This window comes from Parasteatoda tepidariorum, chromosome 8 (assembly GCF_982258835.1).
Source record: "Parasteatoda tepidariorum strain Cologne lab strain chromosome 8, Ptep-v5.0, whole genome shotgun sequence".
In the NCBI taxonomy this organism is placed as follows: domain Eukaryota; kingdom Metazoa; phylum Arthropoda; class Arachnida; order Araneae; family Theridiidae; genus Parasteatoda; species Parasteatoda tepidariorum.
Window position 1 is genome coordinate 99,766,330 of NC_141762.1, and position 20,490 is coordinate 99,786,819.

Genomic DNA, 20,490 nt, shown 5'->3' on the forward strand with positions numbered 1-20,490 from the left:
ATTGCAAATTGTTTCTTTTTCTTTCTTTTTTTTAAATTTAAAAATTATATTTTTGTAGTTAATGAAAAATTGTAAATTGTTTCTTTTTCTTTCTTTTTTTAAATTTAAAAATTATATTTTTGTAGTTAATGAAAAATTGTAAATTGTTTCTTTTTCTTTCTTTTTTTAAATTTAAAAATGATATTTTTGTAGCTAATGAAAAATTGCAAATTGTTTCTTTTTCTTTCTTTTTTTTAAATTTAAAAATTATATTTTTGTAGTTAATGAAAAATTGTAAATTGTTTCTTTTTCTTTCTTTTTTTAAATTTAAAAATTATATTTTTGTAGCTAATGAAAAATTGCAAATTGTTTCTTTTTCTTTCTTTTTTTTAAATTTAAAAATTCTATTTTTGTAGTTAATGCAAAATTGTAAATTGTTTCTTTTTCTTTCTTTTTTTAAATTTAAAAATTATATTTTTACAGCTAATGAAAAATTGCAAATTGTTTCTTTTTCTTTCTTTTTTTAAATTTAAAAATTATATTTTTGTATTTAATGAAAAATTGTAAATTGTTTCTTTTTCTTTCTTTTTTTAAATTTAAAAATGATATTTTTGTAGCTAATGAAAAATTGCAAATTGTTTCTTTTTCTTTCTTTTTTTTAAATTTAAAAATGATATTTTTGTAGTTAATGAAAAATTGCAAATTGTTTTTTTTTCTACAGACAAAACGAAAGTAAAATAAAAATTAGCTTTTATAAAAATGTCTATAACTCCATGAATATTTAAATTACAACCCCTGGACAAAAATTAATTCGACGCACTGCAGGATTCTATGTAAAATCTTAACTATCAGGTGATACTATACAGCTTTATTGTCTTAACACGACCGAAACCGGTTTGTACTTGTTTACGTTCGTGTATCAATGGGTGAAATTAGACTATATATAATATAAATTCGACAATTGGATAAATTAGACGATATATTATATAAATATAGAATATTTATTATATTAGGTATTATATTAGTATATTATAATAATTAGACCACATTATGAGACTCACTGTAGCGTTTCAATAATGACATGTTTTGCACGAGTTTATACGTAATACTTTTATCTTTAAACATCCATGTAATGGGTTTTTATAGAAGAGATTTTTTATATATTTCCCATTTGTGTTTATTTTTAACGTATTTCATTACTATGTTAACTCATTGATACAAGAACATAAAGAAGTGTAAACCGGTTTCAGCCACGCAAAAGCAATAAGATTGTATAGTATCACCTGATAATTAAGATTTTACAAAGAATCTCATAGTGCGTCTAACAATATCAGGGGTCTGTCCAGACATTTTGTGAAAGGTCCGTTTTTCGTGAAATTGTGAAAAAATTACTCACATTCTTTCAACCAGGGTCCGCTTTTATTAATTTGTGCAAATAGGGTCCGTTATTGCAAAAAAAATTTTTTTCAAGGATTTTTAAATTGTTTAGAAATACATGATTATGCACTGTAAAATTGTAATTAAAAAAAATTAAATTTTAAAAAATAAACAACAATTGCTCCTTCTAAATTAAAGATGCAACATACAAATATTTGGTATTTAGCCTATACTGCTGAACGCAAAATATTAATTTCGGACGAATAATGGAAGAATCGTCTTCCGAAGACAAAACTCAATTCGTTTACATCCATCTTTCTTGTTTTCTGCTCTGGAAAGGGTTTATTCGATTAACAAAATAATAATGAAGATAAACAAATATGTGAAGGGTCCGATTAAAAGAAAAATCATTTTGTGAAGGGTCCGTTTTTAAGTTAAAATATTTTGTGAAGGGTCCGTTTTTAAGTTAATGTTTTGTGAAGGGTCCGTTTTTATGAAAAGATATTTTGTGAAGGGTCCGTTAACGGACCCAAATTTCTTCTAAACAGACCCCTGAATATGGCTAGTAACTCTAGGTTTACGAAATTTTATTAAGTATTGAATATTACTAAAATAGTTATTACAAGTTAGAAGCTTATTGCTGCCTTTTATGGCACGGGGTATTCAAAATCACGATTTTTCGCTCAAATTATATTGCTGGTTCCTGGCATCTCTGAAAGCTTTAAATTTTATTAATTCGTATGAGAAATTAAATGACTGAAATATCTCTAAAGTTATGAAATAATTTTCTGAGTATGTATTGAGGAATTCGATGAAATGTCTCGCCCGTCATTGATAGGTAACGTAGGATTGTATGTATTGAAATTTAGTACAATTTATGAATCCAAATTATTTTGTTAAATAATGGAAGAAAAAATCCTTTCTGTAAAATTTAAATTAATCCTCAAATAACATTTAAACAGATTGCCCGGTCCTAACTCTTACTCGTTTCATAAAGATTTCGGATTTCAGCTATAAGTGTAAACAGGGAACCGATTATCCGGAACGATCGGGACCATCGCTATTCCGGATAACTGATTTTTCCGGTTTTCTGAATCGCTACAAAAAGCCGTTTTTTTACTGTTAAACCCAACTGAAGAAAAAAAAATTGAAATAATCTTAAAAAGAAGAAAAAACGATGAAGTAATACACTAGTGATTATTTCCAAAATGATGGCAAGGTGAACATCTTTCAAAAAAGAAAGAAAAATCCTAAAATCTTATGAGGAAAAGAAATTTTTTTTAAAAAAAAATGCGGGAAAATTTATCGAATTTCGTTCCGGTTTTTTGGTTTTCCGATTTTCTGATTTCCGGATAACGGGTTCTGTACTGTAATTAAAAAAAAATTCCTTCTTAGTCAATTCTTACTTAGGTAAGCAAAAAAAAATTTTTTTTAGTTGCTTTTTATTAAATTATTACAGTTTTTTCTAAAATATAAAACGAAAACTGATTAATTAAATTTAATGAATGAATTAATATTCGAAAAAACTGTATTCACATCAAGTGTCATTCACTATAAGTTTAAAGAAAAATGTATTTCAATTTGAGTGGATGACTAAAAAAGTATTTTGAGAATGATTTAAAATTTAAACAAGATCTAGGGAGAGGGTGAACTAATAGTAGGAATTTGAAAAAGTAAAAAAAATTCGAGATCTGCTTTGCTTTTGTGAGGCCCAAAATTAAGATGCTTAGTTTATGATTTTTTTTTTTTTGGGTCATTTGGGAGTTTCCGTCGATACGTTGGCCCTGTCGACGAAGTGCGAGCGTAGGTGGAGTTTGTAAAATCGTAGGTGAGACAGAAGCGGTATTTATTAAATGTAATTTATTCATATGTTTATGACCGTAGTGGTAAATTTAGATGTTGATAAACACTCTAAGTCATTTATTTTTATTGTTTTACTATTTTTTTTTTAAGATGTAGATCTGTGACTTCTGTATTTTTTTAAAGACATTATGGGAAATCAAAGATAGAAGAGCAGAAGTCATTTAATCTAATACTTTATCTAAATGCATGACTGAACTACACTGGTGGAAGAAATTAAGAGAACCTGCAGACTGTGGATCGATTATCTCTAGAAATACTGGCGCGGTCTTAATGACATTTGATATGTGCATACATTGATACAATACGAAACAGATTCAACAATTGTAATACACGCGCATGATCGTGCGAAACACTCGTTGGAGTCGGAAGGTATGAAATTGCCACAGGACACTTCAGGACAATTGCCATAGGAAATGATATACTGTATTATTTCAAGTATGAAATCACGCTGCAAGGCCTGTATATCTGCAAGAGGGGACCATACCGCCTATTAACCCATTTGTTGTTGTTGTTTATTCTGAAATCGCTGTTTCATACCTTCCGATTCCAACGAATGTTACGCAAGATCATGCGTGTGTATTACAATTGTTGAATCTGTTTTGTACTGTATCAATGTATGCACATATCAAATTTCATTAAAATCGGGCCAGTATTTCTAGAGATAATCGACCCACAGTCTGATAATTCTCTTAATTCCTACACAAGTGTATAACTGTGAGTTCTGACCATAAAAATACTTCAACTTGAATAAATACAACAGTGAACAAATTATAACAAGTAATAGGTAAGCTAATTCTCATAATAGATAACGCGCAAATACAAGTAGGATAAAACACTTCTTTTTTTCATTTAATATCACATAATTTATAATTATGTAATTTTCATTTATATTTTTAAATATTAGTTATCCTCACACAGAAAAAAGACGTCAGGTGGATTATAAAATTATTCCAATGGGGGAGGGTTCGGATTAAAATGTTTCCAATCTACAAAAGTGAACTCTCGAAAATAGTTCTCGAAAAAAAATATTTAAAAACACACCAAGAAAAATAAAGGACCATTCTCTTTAAAACAGGCATAATTAAATAAAAAAATGTCGTTGTCATCATGTCACGATGTTCGTCTGTTCGTTATAACACATAACAAGGCTTCTTAATCTCAAATTTTTCATTGAATGTTACACTTTCAGCTTTAAAAGCAATCAAAAAGGTGTTTTCAGCGAAAAAAAAAAATCACGATTTCTTTTAAAATCTTACAATAACAAAGTTTCACGAATTTTTTTTTTCCAGATAATGTTAAGTATTTTACTTTACAAGTAACAATAAATCAAAAGTATTTAGTTAAATCTTTCTTATTACATAAATAATAGTAAAATGTTTATTTTTTTCTGTGTGTGTGTTACGGTAAATGTGATTTATCCGGTGATTATGTATAATAACCGGTAATTATGCAAAATCACCCCTAAATTTGGTAAATAGGATACATTTTTGAAAATGTGTCAAATGAACCGGTTTGTTTGCATAATTCCCAATCCGTAATGGTAAATGTGATAAATATCATGATTGATTGGGCCAGTATAACAGAGTGCAGTTTTTTTTTTTTAAATAGTTACCCCTCAAAAAGATATTTTTTTGTTGGATACTATGGTGTAAGAGACCACGAATTACAATATTTTATAGTTTACAATTAAAAAGTTTATAAATGGTAATTTTAAGTCACATACATTTACGTAGCCAGAACGAAATTTGAATAAGGGACTGACAGGTGTTGTGAAATGAAAAGAATACAATTTACGTGAAATTGTACAAAACAGTTGCACATAAAAAAACAAACTACAGTTACATATAAAAAAACAAACTAAGCCCATATTCTAGAGAGAGAAAAAAAACATTTCTTTCAAATAACGTTAAATGCCATAACTACAAATTGCTAAATATTTTAAGTTTACTTATTGAAGCATATTAGACTGTTATGACACTTTAGATATACAAATTTTGCCAGAGTTTTTTACATTTGCACTTATCAGACTCGCACTGTTCCTTACAAAAATCATCGCTGATATCCCTGATCTCCAGAAAGAGATGTCTTTCTAACGCAGTTTCGAACGGATCTGGAATATCGTCAAGCAAAATAAAACTTTCCAACCAAGAACTTAGCCTATTTTCAATATCCTAATCGAATTTTCATAAAGTTAGGGACCTTTATCACATTTACCATTATGAGTTGGGAATTATGCGAACAAACCGGTTAATTTGATAAATTTTCAAAAATGCATCATATTTATCAAATTTAGTGGTGATTATGCATAATTACCGGTTATTATACATAATCACTGGATGAATCACATTTACCGTAATTTATATATTGTCAACATTAGTATTTCGGTTGAGAACAATTAAGAAAATAAGAAGAAAATCAAATTTGTTTAATGTTAAAAAGTAGGATATTTAACATTATGATGAGAATAAAAATAATTGAGGAACTTTGTTGTTCCACTACAATAAAGAATATTTTGACTGAAAATCACTTGTACTTTTTCAATGACCGAAAAAATACATCTTACTTTTTTTTGTAATGAGAATTATGGAAATTAACATCATGAGAAAAAAAAATTGAGTTTAAGTAGCTTTGTTTTTATTATATAAAAAATCTCCAAATAATTTGACTAAAAACAACTTTTAATAAAAACACTGTCTTGATTTTTTTTTTGTAATATTTAAAATTGCGCGAAAAAATTAAGGTTGTAAAAGTTCTGATTTCGCTATAAAAAAATTCCTAAACTTTGCAAAAAAAAAAAAAAAAAAAAAAATTCCTTAAAAAATTATTTTAATAAAATTTTTTCATTTTAGAATTTTAATTTCATAGTTTTTTTTCCCTCATGACACCAAAATTAGAAAAAACTGTCTCCTAAACAAAAAGAAGTTAAGAAAACCATCTTCTCTTGTTGCGTCATTCTGTTAAACTGAGACGAATTTCAAAATAGTCCTCTCATCTTGATCCAAAAAGTATAAAAAAAAATATTTCAGTCCCTCGAAACTTTTGATAAGAAATTTATTTTCATAAAAATCACTAACGTGAGGGCACATGGAATGATTACAAACATGTCTCAAATATTAATTTCTCAAAAAAAAAAAAAAAAAAAGTATCGTCTGAATAAATGTTCCTCTCGAATTTCCAAATTAAATTATTTATTTTTTTCCTTAAAAAAGAAATCACCATAATTTAGAGTGTACCGAATGATTAGAATCAAATCACAAATTAAAAAAAACTCTGTATGTTTCCTAATTGTATAATTTTATATGTTTCTTGTTCAAAATTAATTCAATTCGATATTTTATTCTGAAGTTATAGTGAACATTTTTTATAGTAAACTCCCAGATATAGTGAACGAAATGTTCGCTCCCGTGCCTTGCTATATACATATAATATTTTTTTGCGGATATAGTGGAACCAAAAGAAAGAGAGGAAATTTTATATTATGAACTTTTTTCTGTCTTCAACTAATTTCCTTTCTTCATTTTTTGGTTATTTTGAAATTTCTAAATAAAATACATTTACCAATTTTTAAAATCATCTATTGAGAGGAATGTAGCCATAAAATGTTTTTTCTTGTTTTGCTTCTTCTATCTCAGTTTCTCATCCTTAAATATTTTGTAAACAAGAGGAAAAGTAATAAAACATAAAAGTTCACGCATTACTAGATATTATTTTTTAATCATTTTTGTATTTCAGTTTATTGGGCATTTACTTATATAATGTTCAATAAGAGGGAGCAGTTCGGAAAAATTAGTTAAAACTGTTTTGTACTACGGATATAGTGAACTGAAATTTCGGTCCCTTGAAGTTTCACTATAACGGGGTTTGATTGCATTAAAAAAAAAAAAAACTTATGAATAAAAATGTAAGTCATTTTTTGAAGCATTTCTCAAAATAGGGTAAACATCACAAGGTTTATTTCTAAAATGAAGAAAAAGTTTTAGAAAAAAGAAGAGAAATACAAAATATTCATAATAATGCGGGATTTTATAATGTGCCATATAATGACATATATGCCTTACCTCTGCTACATGTTGTCACGAAATGTTCTAAAAGTAGAAGGAATATGAACGGCATGGCTACACATAAAAATCGAGAGTGTTAATCCAAAGGCATCACAATTACTACGACGTTTTTTACATTCATCCCTTTCTCATCACACAACCTCCGTCACACTTTCTTGCGCTCTCACTCTCTGACGGCACAGACACTTGGCGCAACTTTTGGCTCCTTTTTCTCAAAAGATCGGAATTCTTTGTGTTGGTGACAATTTAGTTGTCATCACTTTCTTTTAAAACCATTTCAATAAAAATAATTAGCAGTAATTTCAATGATAATATTAATAATAATTTTAAATATTGTTTGAATTATTAATTAAATAATTATTAATTATATATTATTTATATATAAATATTATTAATTAAGTAATAAATATTAATAATAATAATATTAATAATGATTATTAACATTATTTAAATTATTAATTTAATAATTATTATTAGTTATATATATTAATAACAATCATTAAATAATTATTATTAATAATAATATTAATAATTAAGAATAATGTTAACTTTAATTAAATAATTCAATAAAAACAAATAATAATATCAATATAAATTTGCTCGTCATAAATAGTTATCATTAGCTTCTATTTTAATTGATTTCTTCATTAAAAGTAAGTTTTAAAGAAATGAGGATGTCAATTATTAACTTGATTAAAAATAATGCTCTACCGAATTTCTCAGACCTAATTTGACACGTTTTTAAAAATGCATTTATGTTGATTTTTTTTTTTTTTTTTGCATGCATATGAAAGCGAAAAAATTTCCGCTACTGCCTGCTGTGAGCCACAGGGGGTAAAAGCTTCACAATTTCGAGACGATGTTGTCGTTGTTAATTTACGTCGCACTAGAGATGCACAATGGGCTATTGGCGACGGTCTGGGAAACATCCCGGAGGATGATCCGAAGACATGCCATCACAATTTTGAACCTCTGCGGAGGGGATGGCACCCCCGCTTCGGTAGCCCGACGACCTACGCGCGAAGTCGAGCACTTTACGGTAGCACAGTTTAACGAGGACCCATACCGCACACCCTCAATCCTTACGCAGACTGACCCAAGTGGTCACCCACTCGCACACTGACCGCAACCAGTGACGCTTGACTTCGTTTATCTGGTGGGAACCGTGTCTTAACGATTAGTCCACTGCGGGACCAATTTCGAGACCAAGGTTGTCCCGTGATTTCACACTGTCGATTTGTTTTAATATTACTTTTTGATAAAAAAAAAAATTATATTCATTTTCATTTGAAAAAAAATTTACATCAAAATTGAAATTTCCAGTTGCCACGTTAAAGCATAAGACATACATAGCTGCTAACACTTGCACAGAGAAAAGCAGTAACTTAAATTAGTTTTGGTTCGATTTTCACAACTCAATCTTAACGAGTCGCGATGGCTCAGGGGATAGAGCGTTCGCCTTCCAATGAGGTGAACTGGGGTTCGATCCCGGCGATGACTAGTCGATGCGAATTCCGCATCCGACTTGCACCGATCACAGTGCTGACGAGAAATATCCTCAGTGGAAGACGGATCATGGGTTAGAGTACCCTTGCGGGCAGGCAAACCGTGGGAGGTTCTCGCGGTCTTCCTCTCCATGTAACGCAAATGCAAATAGTTCCATAAAGAAGTCCTCCACGAAGGCAAATTTCTCCCAATACTTCATCCAAGAGTTCCCTTGTCTTCTGGATTGTGTTCAAAATGACAAGGCTACGGAGTTGAACATTAGTAGTCGTAAATCCAAAAATTGGGTCGGCTGTTCAACGACGGTTAAAAAATATAAAACTCAGTCTTAAGGATTCGGGGGGGGGGGGATTATAATTGCAGTCACAAAAACGTGGATTTCTGACCCTCAAAATATATAAATGTGAACCTCAAAATATTTTCGTCTATTATTTAATGAAACAAGTAATATAAATTTTTTTTTTTAAAAGTCAATTCTTACTTAGATCAACAAAGAATTTTTTTTTAGTTACTTTTCATTAAATAATTAAAAAATTTTCTTACAGATAAAATTAAAATTAATTAATCAAATTTAATGAATGAATTAATGTTTGAAGAAAAAAAACTGTATTAACTTCAAGAGTGATTTACTGCAAGTTTTAAAAAAATGTATATTTGAATTTGTGTGGATGAATAAAAAAGTATTTTATGAAGGATTGAAAATTTGAACAAGGTATATAGGGAGAGTGTTAACTAATAGAAGGAATTGAAAAAAGAAAATATAAATAAATATGTAGTGTATACTTAGTATTGTTTGCATGGAATTTCCTTTGGGTAAAAGTATTTTATACTTGTGTACACATACGCTTGAAAAACTATCTAGATAGGACGAAATATGTAACATTAAAGGGTCTAAACTTTCAACCTTTACCCAAATATTTTCCAAATTACGGTATTTCTTAAAATTTTTTTTTTTTTTTTTTAATAACCGTTATTGAATATCCGACCCAATTTTTGGGTTTACGGTTGGGTTCATCGCCGTCACTTTGTCATTTTGAACCCAATTCAGAAGACAAGGGAACTCTTGGATTGGAAGTAATTTGCCTTTGTGGAGGACTTTTTGGTGGAAATAGCCCGCATATTCGCGTTACATGGAGAGTAAGACCACGAAAACCTCCCACGGTTAGCCTGACGGCAAAGGAATTCTAACCGTTTACCACTGAGGATATTTCATGCGGTCGGTGCGAGCCGGATGCGGAATTTATATCAATGACCCAACGCAGGGACTCGAACCTGGTTCTCCTCATTGGAAAGCGAACGTTCTATCCTTATCACGGCTCGGCATTTTGGATGTCAGGAATCCGGTGGAAAAAAAAAATTATGTTTATTTGAGAGAAAGTAATTAACTTAAATTATCTATCGCTCTAATTAGCGAATCCCAGATTGCATCTTGAAAAAGTACATGAAGTACATGAAGATCCGATAACCCCAGGTTGCATCTTCAAAAAGTACATGAAGTACATGAAGATCCGATAACTAGATCAAAAGTTATTCATTTTCCTTCTTCTTTTTGCATACTGTACGTTATTTAATCAGCTTTAATGTGTGTGAGCTCATGAATATCTAACAAATACCAGGCTAATTTTAAAATGGTCTTTTTTTCCTCCAGACAGCTTCTACGCTCGTCTTCTCCCAGAAGAAAAAAAAAAAAAAAAAAGGATGACTGGCGAATTTGGCGTTCATTTTAGGTTTCGATTCCACCTTCCTTGGCGGGATTATTATTCTTTCTTTTTCAAGCAACCCGCAATTAGTGCTTATTCCATGTTTCTTTTACAGCTGAGTTGTTTCGTCTCTCACATAGACAAAAGAAAAAAAATAAACAATTTACGATCTACTTAGGGAGGTAAAGTTCTCTCCAAAAAGACAAGTAATTGCAGTGTCGGAGGGGGAGGAGGAGGGAGGAGTTATGAGTTTCATTGGAATAACAGCCTATGAAACTGTTATTGTTTCGTCTTCTTCAGATGTTCTAACGTTAAAAATTGCTTACTAAACTTTTTCCCCGAAGTCTTTTAATACTTTCATCTGAATTTATTGTCATATTTTCCTGCAAATGCTATTTTTTCTCTTTCAATTCTTACTATTAGTTCACACTCTTCCTATATATCTTGTTCGAATCTTCAATAGTTAATAAAATACTTTTTAGTCATCCACTCAAGCTCAATTACAATTTTTTTAAAACTTGTAACTTGATTTTAATACAGTTTTTTTTACAAATATTAATTCATTCATTAAAATAAATTAATTACCTATAGTTGCAAAATTGCAATTAGTTTATAAAAAGTAACTAAAATAGAAATTTTTTTGTTGAGCTAAACAGGAATTAACTTAATTTTTTTTTCTTATTTGAATTGTTTTAATGAATTTTATCTTTATCCGATTGTTTTTCTATTTTATTTTATTTCTTATAACAGTTGTTGAACAGCCTACCCAGTTTTTGGATTTAAGACTGCTAATGTTCACCTACGTAGCCTTGTACCCCAATCCAGAAGACAAGGGAACTCCTGGATCAAGTATTGGGCGAAATTCGTGGAGGACTTTTTGATGGAACAATCCCGCATTTACGTGACATGGAGAGGAAGACCACGAGAACTTCCCACGGTTAGCCTGACGACCAGAGGAGTCAAACCCATGATCCGTCTACCACTGAGAATATTCACGTCAGCACTGTGGTTGGTGCAAGCCGGATGCGGAATTCCTATCGACCAGTCATCGCCGGGATTCGAACCTGGTTCACCTCAGTGGAAGGTGAGCGCTCTATCCCGTCAGCCATCATGGCTCTACCTTTCTATTTTATATTTATTTTATTACCGTGGTAGTACAGCCGACCCTATATTGGATTTACGACTACTAATGTTCAGCTCCGTAGCCTTGCAATTTTGAACCCAATCCAGAAGACAAGGAAACTCCTGGATCAGTACCCCCAGAGGTTTGATTTGTTATGGGAACATGGGGGACTTTGTAACTCGAGAGATTTAACGTGCATCAGTCACCATTTATTACAAGGGGAGTCTTCGGTCGGCGGGTATCGAACCCATTACCTCTCGGTCATGGTCCCAACCAGGCTATCCCGGCCCTCTCTGCTTTTCTATTAGTCGTTAAGGTAAAGTAATGTTTTACTCTCAATCTTTGAATTTTTTTGATAATTCCTTTGAATATCTTCCCATTGCAGTGAACCGCCATATTCAATCGTCCTTGAGCATACGAAAGAAGTGCGCAGACACATGCGCACAAGAGTAAGATTGTAACGGAACACCGTAAATAACTTCTGATTTAATAATTGGACTCAATCGTCCGAGATGCTAGCCTTAAATTAAGCGAATTAATGAACGCTTACGTATGAACAAACTACATACCTTTGAGGGAAATACGATTTCTGATATTTGTCGTTTTAAAGAGCAAACAGTTTGAAAGAAATAGGTAGAATAGTTTCCTAGAAATTTTTTTTTATTTAAAATTCATTTGCTACGGAACTATTAGACGAATTTTATTAAAATTTTTCATTTTTCCTTTTAAAATTACATTCCTTAAAATAATTTTATACTTTAAAATTCAAATTTTTTTCGACTATTTATTAAAGACTTGTATTTTAACCACTTAGCTTGGCAATTAACTGGCCTTATTTCGGATTTCCTTGCGCAAAACAAAAACGAAATCTAAAAACAATCGATTACAAAATCAATAAACAGGGTGAGTTGCCAAATCTTTCAATAAAAAATAAGCACCTTTTAAGTACTTTTTAAGCTCCTAAGAATATTTTTAAGCACTATATACATTAACACAATGCAAAATAATTTTCAACGACTTTACATGATCATGATAAAATAACTAGTTTCTGACAAAGAACTCTTTTCTTGATAAATTTAGCCACCATAAAAAGAGATTTTTTGGTTTATTTCAGAGAGTGGAAAATGAAGCCTGAAGCTGAAAATATCTTGCAAAATACAGCAGAGTTGTGAAAACGTAGAACAGAACAATGTAAAAACCACGCTTTTGCAAAATACGTGACGAAAATCTCATTTTTGATAAGGGAAAATTAAGCACTTCTTAAAAACACCCAATAAAAAAAAGCACTTTTAAGGGCTTTTTCAAAAACGAAAAGTGAAAATAAGCACCACTAAGCACTTTTTAAGAACGCTACGCACCATGATATATTTATTAATCGAAACAAAAAATTTGGGTTATATTTTTAATTTTTTATATCGCTAACTATTTTTGAACCATTTTATAAGAGAAAAAATTAAGCGAATGTTTCAAGACCATCTGTCAATGGGTGGAAAGAGAAAAATAAAGGTATATAATGAATAATTAGTTAAAAGGGGAAAAAATAGATACAGTCGGACCCCGATTTAACGAATTCATCGGGACCGGAAATTTTATTCGTTAAATCGGGGTCATTCGTAAAATCGGGGTTAAAAAAAATTGTTTTTTGTACGTATGTATTATTAAAAATTACTAGTTATAAACGACTATCTAAGATAAGAAAAGAATTTCCTGTTTGACTCATAGTCCACGTGACAAACCCCCGGAAAAATGACCTTGCAAGTGTAATGTCTTATTGACTCTGCCCACCTACCCACGACGAATTTTGTTTTTCCCCGTTGCGGGCTATTCTTTTGTTTGAGACGAATATGCACTTTTTCTATTTTATTCCTCCCAGGAAAGATTTTTTTCCCTTTAGAATCTGCCAATTACAAAAAAATGCAATATTTTTCTGATCAAAATTAATGAAAAATATTTTTTCCGGATGCCGAAATAATTCGTTAATTCGGGGTTAATTATTCGTTAATTAGGGGTTTTTGACTCTGTTTTTGCTGGGGTTGAAAAAAACTTCGCTAAATCGCGAAATTCGTTAAATAGGGGTTTTTTATATCGGGGTCTGACTGTAGTAAAAAAAAAATTTTTTTTTTAAAGGAACAATCAAGAGACTCCAAAATATTTCGAAACATAATCCGTAAACAAGAGGTGTTAAAATTTGTATGAACCCACGGGTTGTAAGATCACCGAAGTTGCGAGCTTCCGGAATACAATCATTGAAAAATAGTTGATTTGATTGTGTTATTCGAACAAATGAAAAACGCATCGAAATAAAGAATTGTTTTTCTATCAATTATGTAAAGCCGCTTCTGTACACTCCCTGGCCAAATTATTAGAAGCTCTATAAGATTCTTTATAAAATCTTAATTATCAGGTTCAACTTTATTGTTTTGACGTGACTGTTTGCACTTGCTTACGTTCGTGTATCAAGTGGTTAACATTGTAATGCAATCTTTTAAAAATAAATACTGTAAGGAAGTATATAAAAAAAATCTCCTGAATAAAAGCCCATTATATGCATATTTAAATAAAGTATTACATATAAACTCGGGCAAAAGATGGAATTAGTAAAAATTACAGTGCGTCTAATCATTTGATCTAATTATTACAGTATAATAATATATTACCTGATATAACAAATATTCTATGTTTACATAATATGTCATCTTATTTATCCAATTGTCGAATTTATATTATACAGGGTGTTTATAAAGTCCTCATTTTGATGTTTAATAACTTATAAAATAATAAAGATAGATTAAAATTAATAACATAAATGGTTAGATAGACTCAAAAAGTTTCATGACCCCTGTCAATGAACTTCCACGTGTGCCCCCTTCGTCGCACGGAGAATATCAAATCGATAGTCAATTTCACGCCAGGTAGCGGCAAGCATGTCGGCATCCACAGAGGCTATTGCGGTTGTAATTCTGGGTTTTAGGTCATCAATGTTCGACACGATCCTCCTGTAAACATTGTCCTTTATAAATCCCCAAAGAAAAATGTCCAGTGGCTTTATATCAGGTGATCTGGGTGGCCAAGGAATTGGACCTCCTTGCCTAATCCATCTTCTGGAAAATGGTCATTCAAAGAACTACGAACGATGATACTCCAATGAGGTGGTGCACCATCTTGTTGCAAAAAGGCATGTGGCTGAAGCTCTTCTAGTTGTGGAAATACGAAGTTTTCTAACATGTCTAAGTCGCGCATCAGTCCACACCACATATTAATCTTTGGGGAATCCCTTTGTGTCTCACGGTATTCACGGGGGTTTTCAGAACCCAATATGCGCACATTATGGCGATTAACAATGCCAGAAACATGAAAGGATGCTTCGTCGGAGAACATTATGCGCTTCAGAAAATCAGCAGCATCTTCTATCCTTCCTACCATATCTGTTGCAAACGCCATCCTCCTAGGCCTATCGTCCGGTTCCAAACCTAGAACAATTTGAACTTTGTATGCATGCAGTCTTAATTGTTTCTTAATAACCTTGTACACCGTCGAAATTGTCATATCCAATTCTCTTACCGCTGATCTCACAGATCTTCTAGGATTGTCTAAAAATGTCTCTCTGACTCGCTCAACGTCAAAATCACTTGTGCAGGTACATCCGGAACGTTTCTTATCTGCGATACTTCCAGTCTCTAGAAAATTCTTTTTCCACCGCAAGATGCTGCTTTTGGATGGAGGATCTTTTTAGTAAATTCTTCTGCAATTTCTTTGTGCTTGTTGCACCATCGATTTCGTTTCTATGAACCACCATAAAATCTGTGCTTTCTCTTGTGGTGTATGCATTCTCCTTAATATCTGCTCGAATAAAACATCACATGGAAAAGTATTACATAGAACAAACACATCAAAAGTAAACATAATATTGGAATAGTTGCCAAAAACAAAAGAGAGAAAAATGCAATTTATAAGCAGACGATATTTAGAGAAGTACAGATATTTAGACTGAAAAAAGAAATTATATGAAATTAACCACACGCGCAGACGATATTTACCAAAGTAAAGATATTCATACCTGAAAAGGAAAATATAAGAGGAATATGGCATTTATTCCATCAATAAATGCCATAAGTTTGTTTATATCTTCATCATTTTATGAGTTATTAAACATCGAAATGGGTCCGGGAATTTATAAACACCCTGTAAATCGTCAAATTTAACCTATTGAAACACGAACGTAAACAAGTGCAAACCAGTTTAAGTAGCGTAAAAACAATAAAGATACATAGTATCACCTGATTATTAAGACTCTACATAGAATTTTATAGTGCGTCTAATAATTTTGCCAGGGACTGTATACTCTGTTTTCTTCATCATTCCATAATGTACTAAATTTAAATCATTATATAGTTTGCATACTTTTTTAAATTTCTTTCTTTAATAAAAATAAAAGCTCAACTATAATTTTAAAGTACGTATGCAACAAAGGTAAATAATTTAATATTTCAAAAATATTCTTTAAATATTGTTAAAATTTTTTAAAAAAATTCCTTAAATATTGCTAAAAATCCCCCTAGATAAAAATTATCAAAATTAACGTCATATTTTTGCAAACTTTAGTGAGCCCAGATAGTGCAGCGTTGGAAAAAGTTCTCAAATTTTAAAAAATTAAACCGTAAACACTTTTCATTCTCTCATAACTGCGACTTTTCCCCATATTGTGCCATTTTCAAAATAAGCATAGATGGCACTGGTTAAAAACAAGGCCTAACCTAATATAAAAACAAAAATTAATAGACAAAAATGCAAATCAAAAAATACGTAGGAAATATGATGAGTAGTTAGGAAATATTTATACTATAAAATATTAATAATAAGTAAAAGGCAAAGAATAAAATAATACACATAAAGAATTAAATAAATTTAAAAATTAAATAAAATAAATTAAAAATGAAAGTAAGAAAGAAATTTAAGAAAAATGATGATTAATACAAAAATATAAAAAATTTTAAAATGTAAGTTTAAAAATGTTCAAGATTCAAAGCATTATAAAAAAAAAAAAAAAAAAACATAAATAATAAGTTACGATTCTAAACATTAAAATGAATTAATATGGATTAATATATATAGATGGCGCCAGGAGACGTTAAATTATTTATGTGAAAAATATACGCGATCAAAAAATAAGCACTTTTGAGTTTAACTATAAAATAGGAAAATATGATATCGAATAAGACAAAAGTTACAAAAAAATTCTTATAGCAGTAAGCATTAATTTAAAAAATGTAAAAGATCATTCAGTAATATTTTGAGTAACATTGTGGGCATACGAATGTTCATAGTAAGATGATATATATAAAAGTTATAATCAATGAAAAAATATTTTGTGATACGAAGAAAAATAATGAAATAGTGAAATGTTTTTATTCTTTGGAAGTAGAATAAAAATAAAACAAAATGGGTAAATAGATAGAATGAATAAAAAGAATTAAATCTGTAGATGAATAGCAACTGGTTCGATTTAGAAATTAATCAATATTGATGGATAGATGGCGCCAGCGGACACAGTTTAAATTTTTGATTGAGAAATTGAAAATGAAAGAATGGATAAACAATGATGTAAATTAAGTAGGTAAGGAATTTGAATAATAGGTAGAGAGATGTCGGTAAAAAAAGGGGAATTTTGGTGATAATTATGAGAGAATGGGACAGAGTGAAGTCCCAGGGAGTTAAAATTGAAACTTATCTTTTGAATGTAAATACTGAAGTTAAAAAGTTGTGAGGGGAATAATAAATGATCAAATTAATGAAATGTATGATTAATTTGAGCAAAGGGAGATCAACTTGAATGGAGCATTGTAGATTATATATATAATATATATATATATATAGCTCAATAAATAAAAACAAATTAGACAAAAAGAAAAACGAAGAAAATTCAGAAAATCAATAAGTTTTATTTACTGTGCATAAGCTGCAAACATATATTGGGAGTACAACTTATTTCGGTTTGTTTTCAGAAGATGGCTCTGGCTGTTGTGAATACACAGTGACAGCTGGTTTCGGTGCTTTCAGAGAGGTTAGACATCTGTCAATAATATTCGGTTTATATCGCTTTGAGTTTCATACAAAAACCTTGTTTCTTACTTTGTTGAATATGTCAAATTTTGTGGTAGCTAAGCAGCATTTGTGGGAGGTTTTATGTTTCTGCCTTAATTGCAAGCGAAGTGCAGCTGAAGCGCATCGAATGCTTGTAGAAGTTTATGGTGACAATGCTCCATCTGATAAATCATGTAGGGAACGGTTTCGACGTTTCAAGAATGGTGAATGGTGTTGTATACATGAGCTGCTACAACTTAGCAATTCTATTACAGGCGATCGGTGCAGGCTACAATTGATTCGTTTGAGTCGTACATGACGAGAAAAGCTGCCGGAATACGAGCAAAGACATGACTAAGTTATTATTCTGCTTGATAATTGTCGCAAAAATTATTTGGAAGCGCTTAAGTGGAATATTTTAACGCACCCACCGTATTCGCTGGACATAGCTTCTTCTGATTACGGGTCGTTCCGATGAACGCTGCACGATTGGGCAGGTCACCGGTTCACTTGTTTCGCAGAAATCGTAACTTCGATCGCCTCAAAAGACGAGATATTTTTTCGAGATGGAATTCGAAAATGGCCTGAGAGGTGGGAAAAAGTAGTAGCCAGCGATGGACAATACTTTGATAAATCTGTTCATTCATTTTGTTCTGAAATAAATGCATTTTTGACCACAAAAAACGGACCGATCTAATTTGTACTCCCAATAGAACTCATAAAATAAGTTGAAAATGTAGAGAAAATATTCTCGGGTCCATTTCTGGAAACTAACAAATCAAACTCGCTTCAGTACTACAGTAAGAACTCGCTATAAAACAAAATTCCTCTTTTTATGCTTTTACCTCAATTTGCTCTTCCTGTTTTCCTATTTTGTAATCTGGCAATTTCATCACGAAAATATTTTAAATCATACTTAAAAATTTTCCCGTTCAAATGTTCCCGTTTTCCCGTAAAAATGATCACGTAAAAATGATCGTTTTAAAATGATTAAGTAAAAAGGCTTACATAAAATTCTTACATAAAGCTAACATAAAATGATTGCTTAGAAAAAATGATTACAAAATGATTGCTTAGAAATAATGATTACAAATTAAATGCGTAGAAATGATTATTTAGAAAAAATGACTACCAACAAAAAATAATTAATTAAAAATGATTACTTAAAAAAATGATTACTGAAAAAATGATTACTGAAAAAATGATTACTTAAAAAATGATTGCTTCGAATAAATGATTAATTAGAAAAAATGATTACTTAAAAAATGATAACGTAAAGTGATTACGCAAACAATGATTGCGCAAAATGATTACGTGAAAAATAATTACGTAAAAAAGATTACGTAATAATGATTACGTAAAAATTTATCACGTAAAAGTGATTAAGTAAAATTACTTAAGTAAAATGCTTACGTAAAAATACTTACGTAAAATGCTTATTAATGCAATTAATGACTAACAAGAAAAAATAAGTAACTAAAAAATGATTACATAGAAAAAAGGGTTAAAAATGATTACGTATAAAAAATGATTGCTTAGAAAAAAAAACATTACAAAATGATTGCTTAGAAAAAATGATTACTTAAAAAAAGTGATTACCGAGAAAAAATTAATAATGATTTCTTAAAAACTGAATAATTAAAAAAACCTTTTCATGTGATTATTTTTTAAGTAATCATTTTTTTAATTAATAAATTTTTTCTTGGTAATATTTTTTTCTAAACAATCATTTTGTAATCATTAAGCAATCAGTCTTTGAAATAGAATTAACATAATTAAATTATTCTAATGCTATTTATTAATGCGGTAAAACTTATTTTAAGACAGAATTAAAAAAAAACCCATTGTTGAATTATTAACTGTTACTAACTCAAATTATTTTACTTTTCCACTTTAGACAATATATAACTTCGGATATCAGACATAATTCCTAGTATCCTTTCTAAAAAAAAGTACTACAGTTGTTGTTACATTGCTTATAAGCATAAAAAACGTATAAGCCAGATTTTCTGAATTATTTAAAAACGTAGAACTTGGACATTAAAGAAATTTAATTTCTTCAATGCTGTATAGTTATCACCTGATAATTTAGATATTGTATAGAATCTTATAGTGCCTTTAATAATTTGGTCAGGGACTGTAGAAGGAATTATTTTTAATCTATCAAAATAAATTTTTTCAGTTTAGCTATTTATTCGACACACAGCTTTCGAGAATATTATAAATAAAGCAGCTCTCTTTTTAAAACTAGGCACACAATATTTGCATTACCTTCCGTCAACCTTTTCTCTTCATTTCCTTTTTATTTGAAGTTATTAAAGTGGAAATGTTGCTTTAATATTTTAATTTTTAATACTTTTTAATATTTTATTTACCAACAACTGAAAGTAAAAATAAAGCAACAATGACCTGATAGTATTTCAACTAGAATAATAATTTCAATTTTCCTAGTACGCAAAAAAATTTGCTTATTTATATAAAATAGAACGCATTTGTCATGGATTCTAACAGTTGCAGAATGCTACGTAGCGAAAAAAATAAAAATAAATAAACGAAATGGAAAAAGTGGAATAAAAAGCATGTCGTGTAAAACAATGCCCACAAAAAAATATAAAATAAGAAAAGATTGAATCGAAGAACAAATACATCTAGATGTCTATCCTTGTTATTCTGTGGCAGACGATTTCTTATCATCTTTCTCTTCTTCGCCATTTCTTTTTATTTTTCCAACGTCAACTATAATGCTGGAGACATCAAAGAAAAAAGACATAAATGACGTTCTAGAATACTTTTGCCCATCAAT

General features: G+C 30.2%; 1 protein-coding gene across 1 annotated transcript in view; it reads right to left on the reverse strand.

The window, feature by feature from the left end:
- LOC107440939 (reversion-inducing cysteine-rich protein with Kazal motifs) overlaps positions 1-7,473 on the reverse strand; it is an 82,267-nt gene extending 74,794 nt beyond the window's left edge. Inside the window, exon 1 of the mRNA XM_087169501.1 lies at positions 7,278-7,473. Coding sequence (XP_087025627.1) covers positions 7,278-7,332 — 55 coding nt within the window. The 5' untranslated portion in view covers positions 7,333-7,473. The remainder of the gene's footprint in view (positions 1-7,277) is intronic.
- Positions 7,474-20,490: the final 13,017 nt, after the last annotated feature.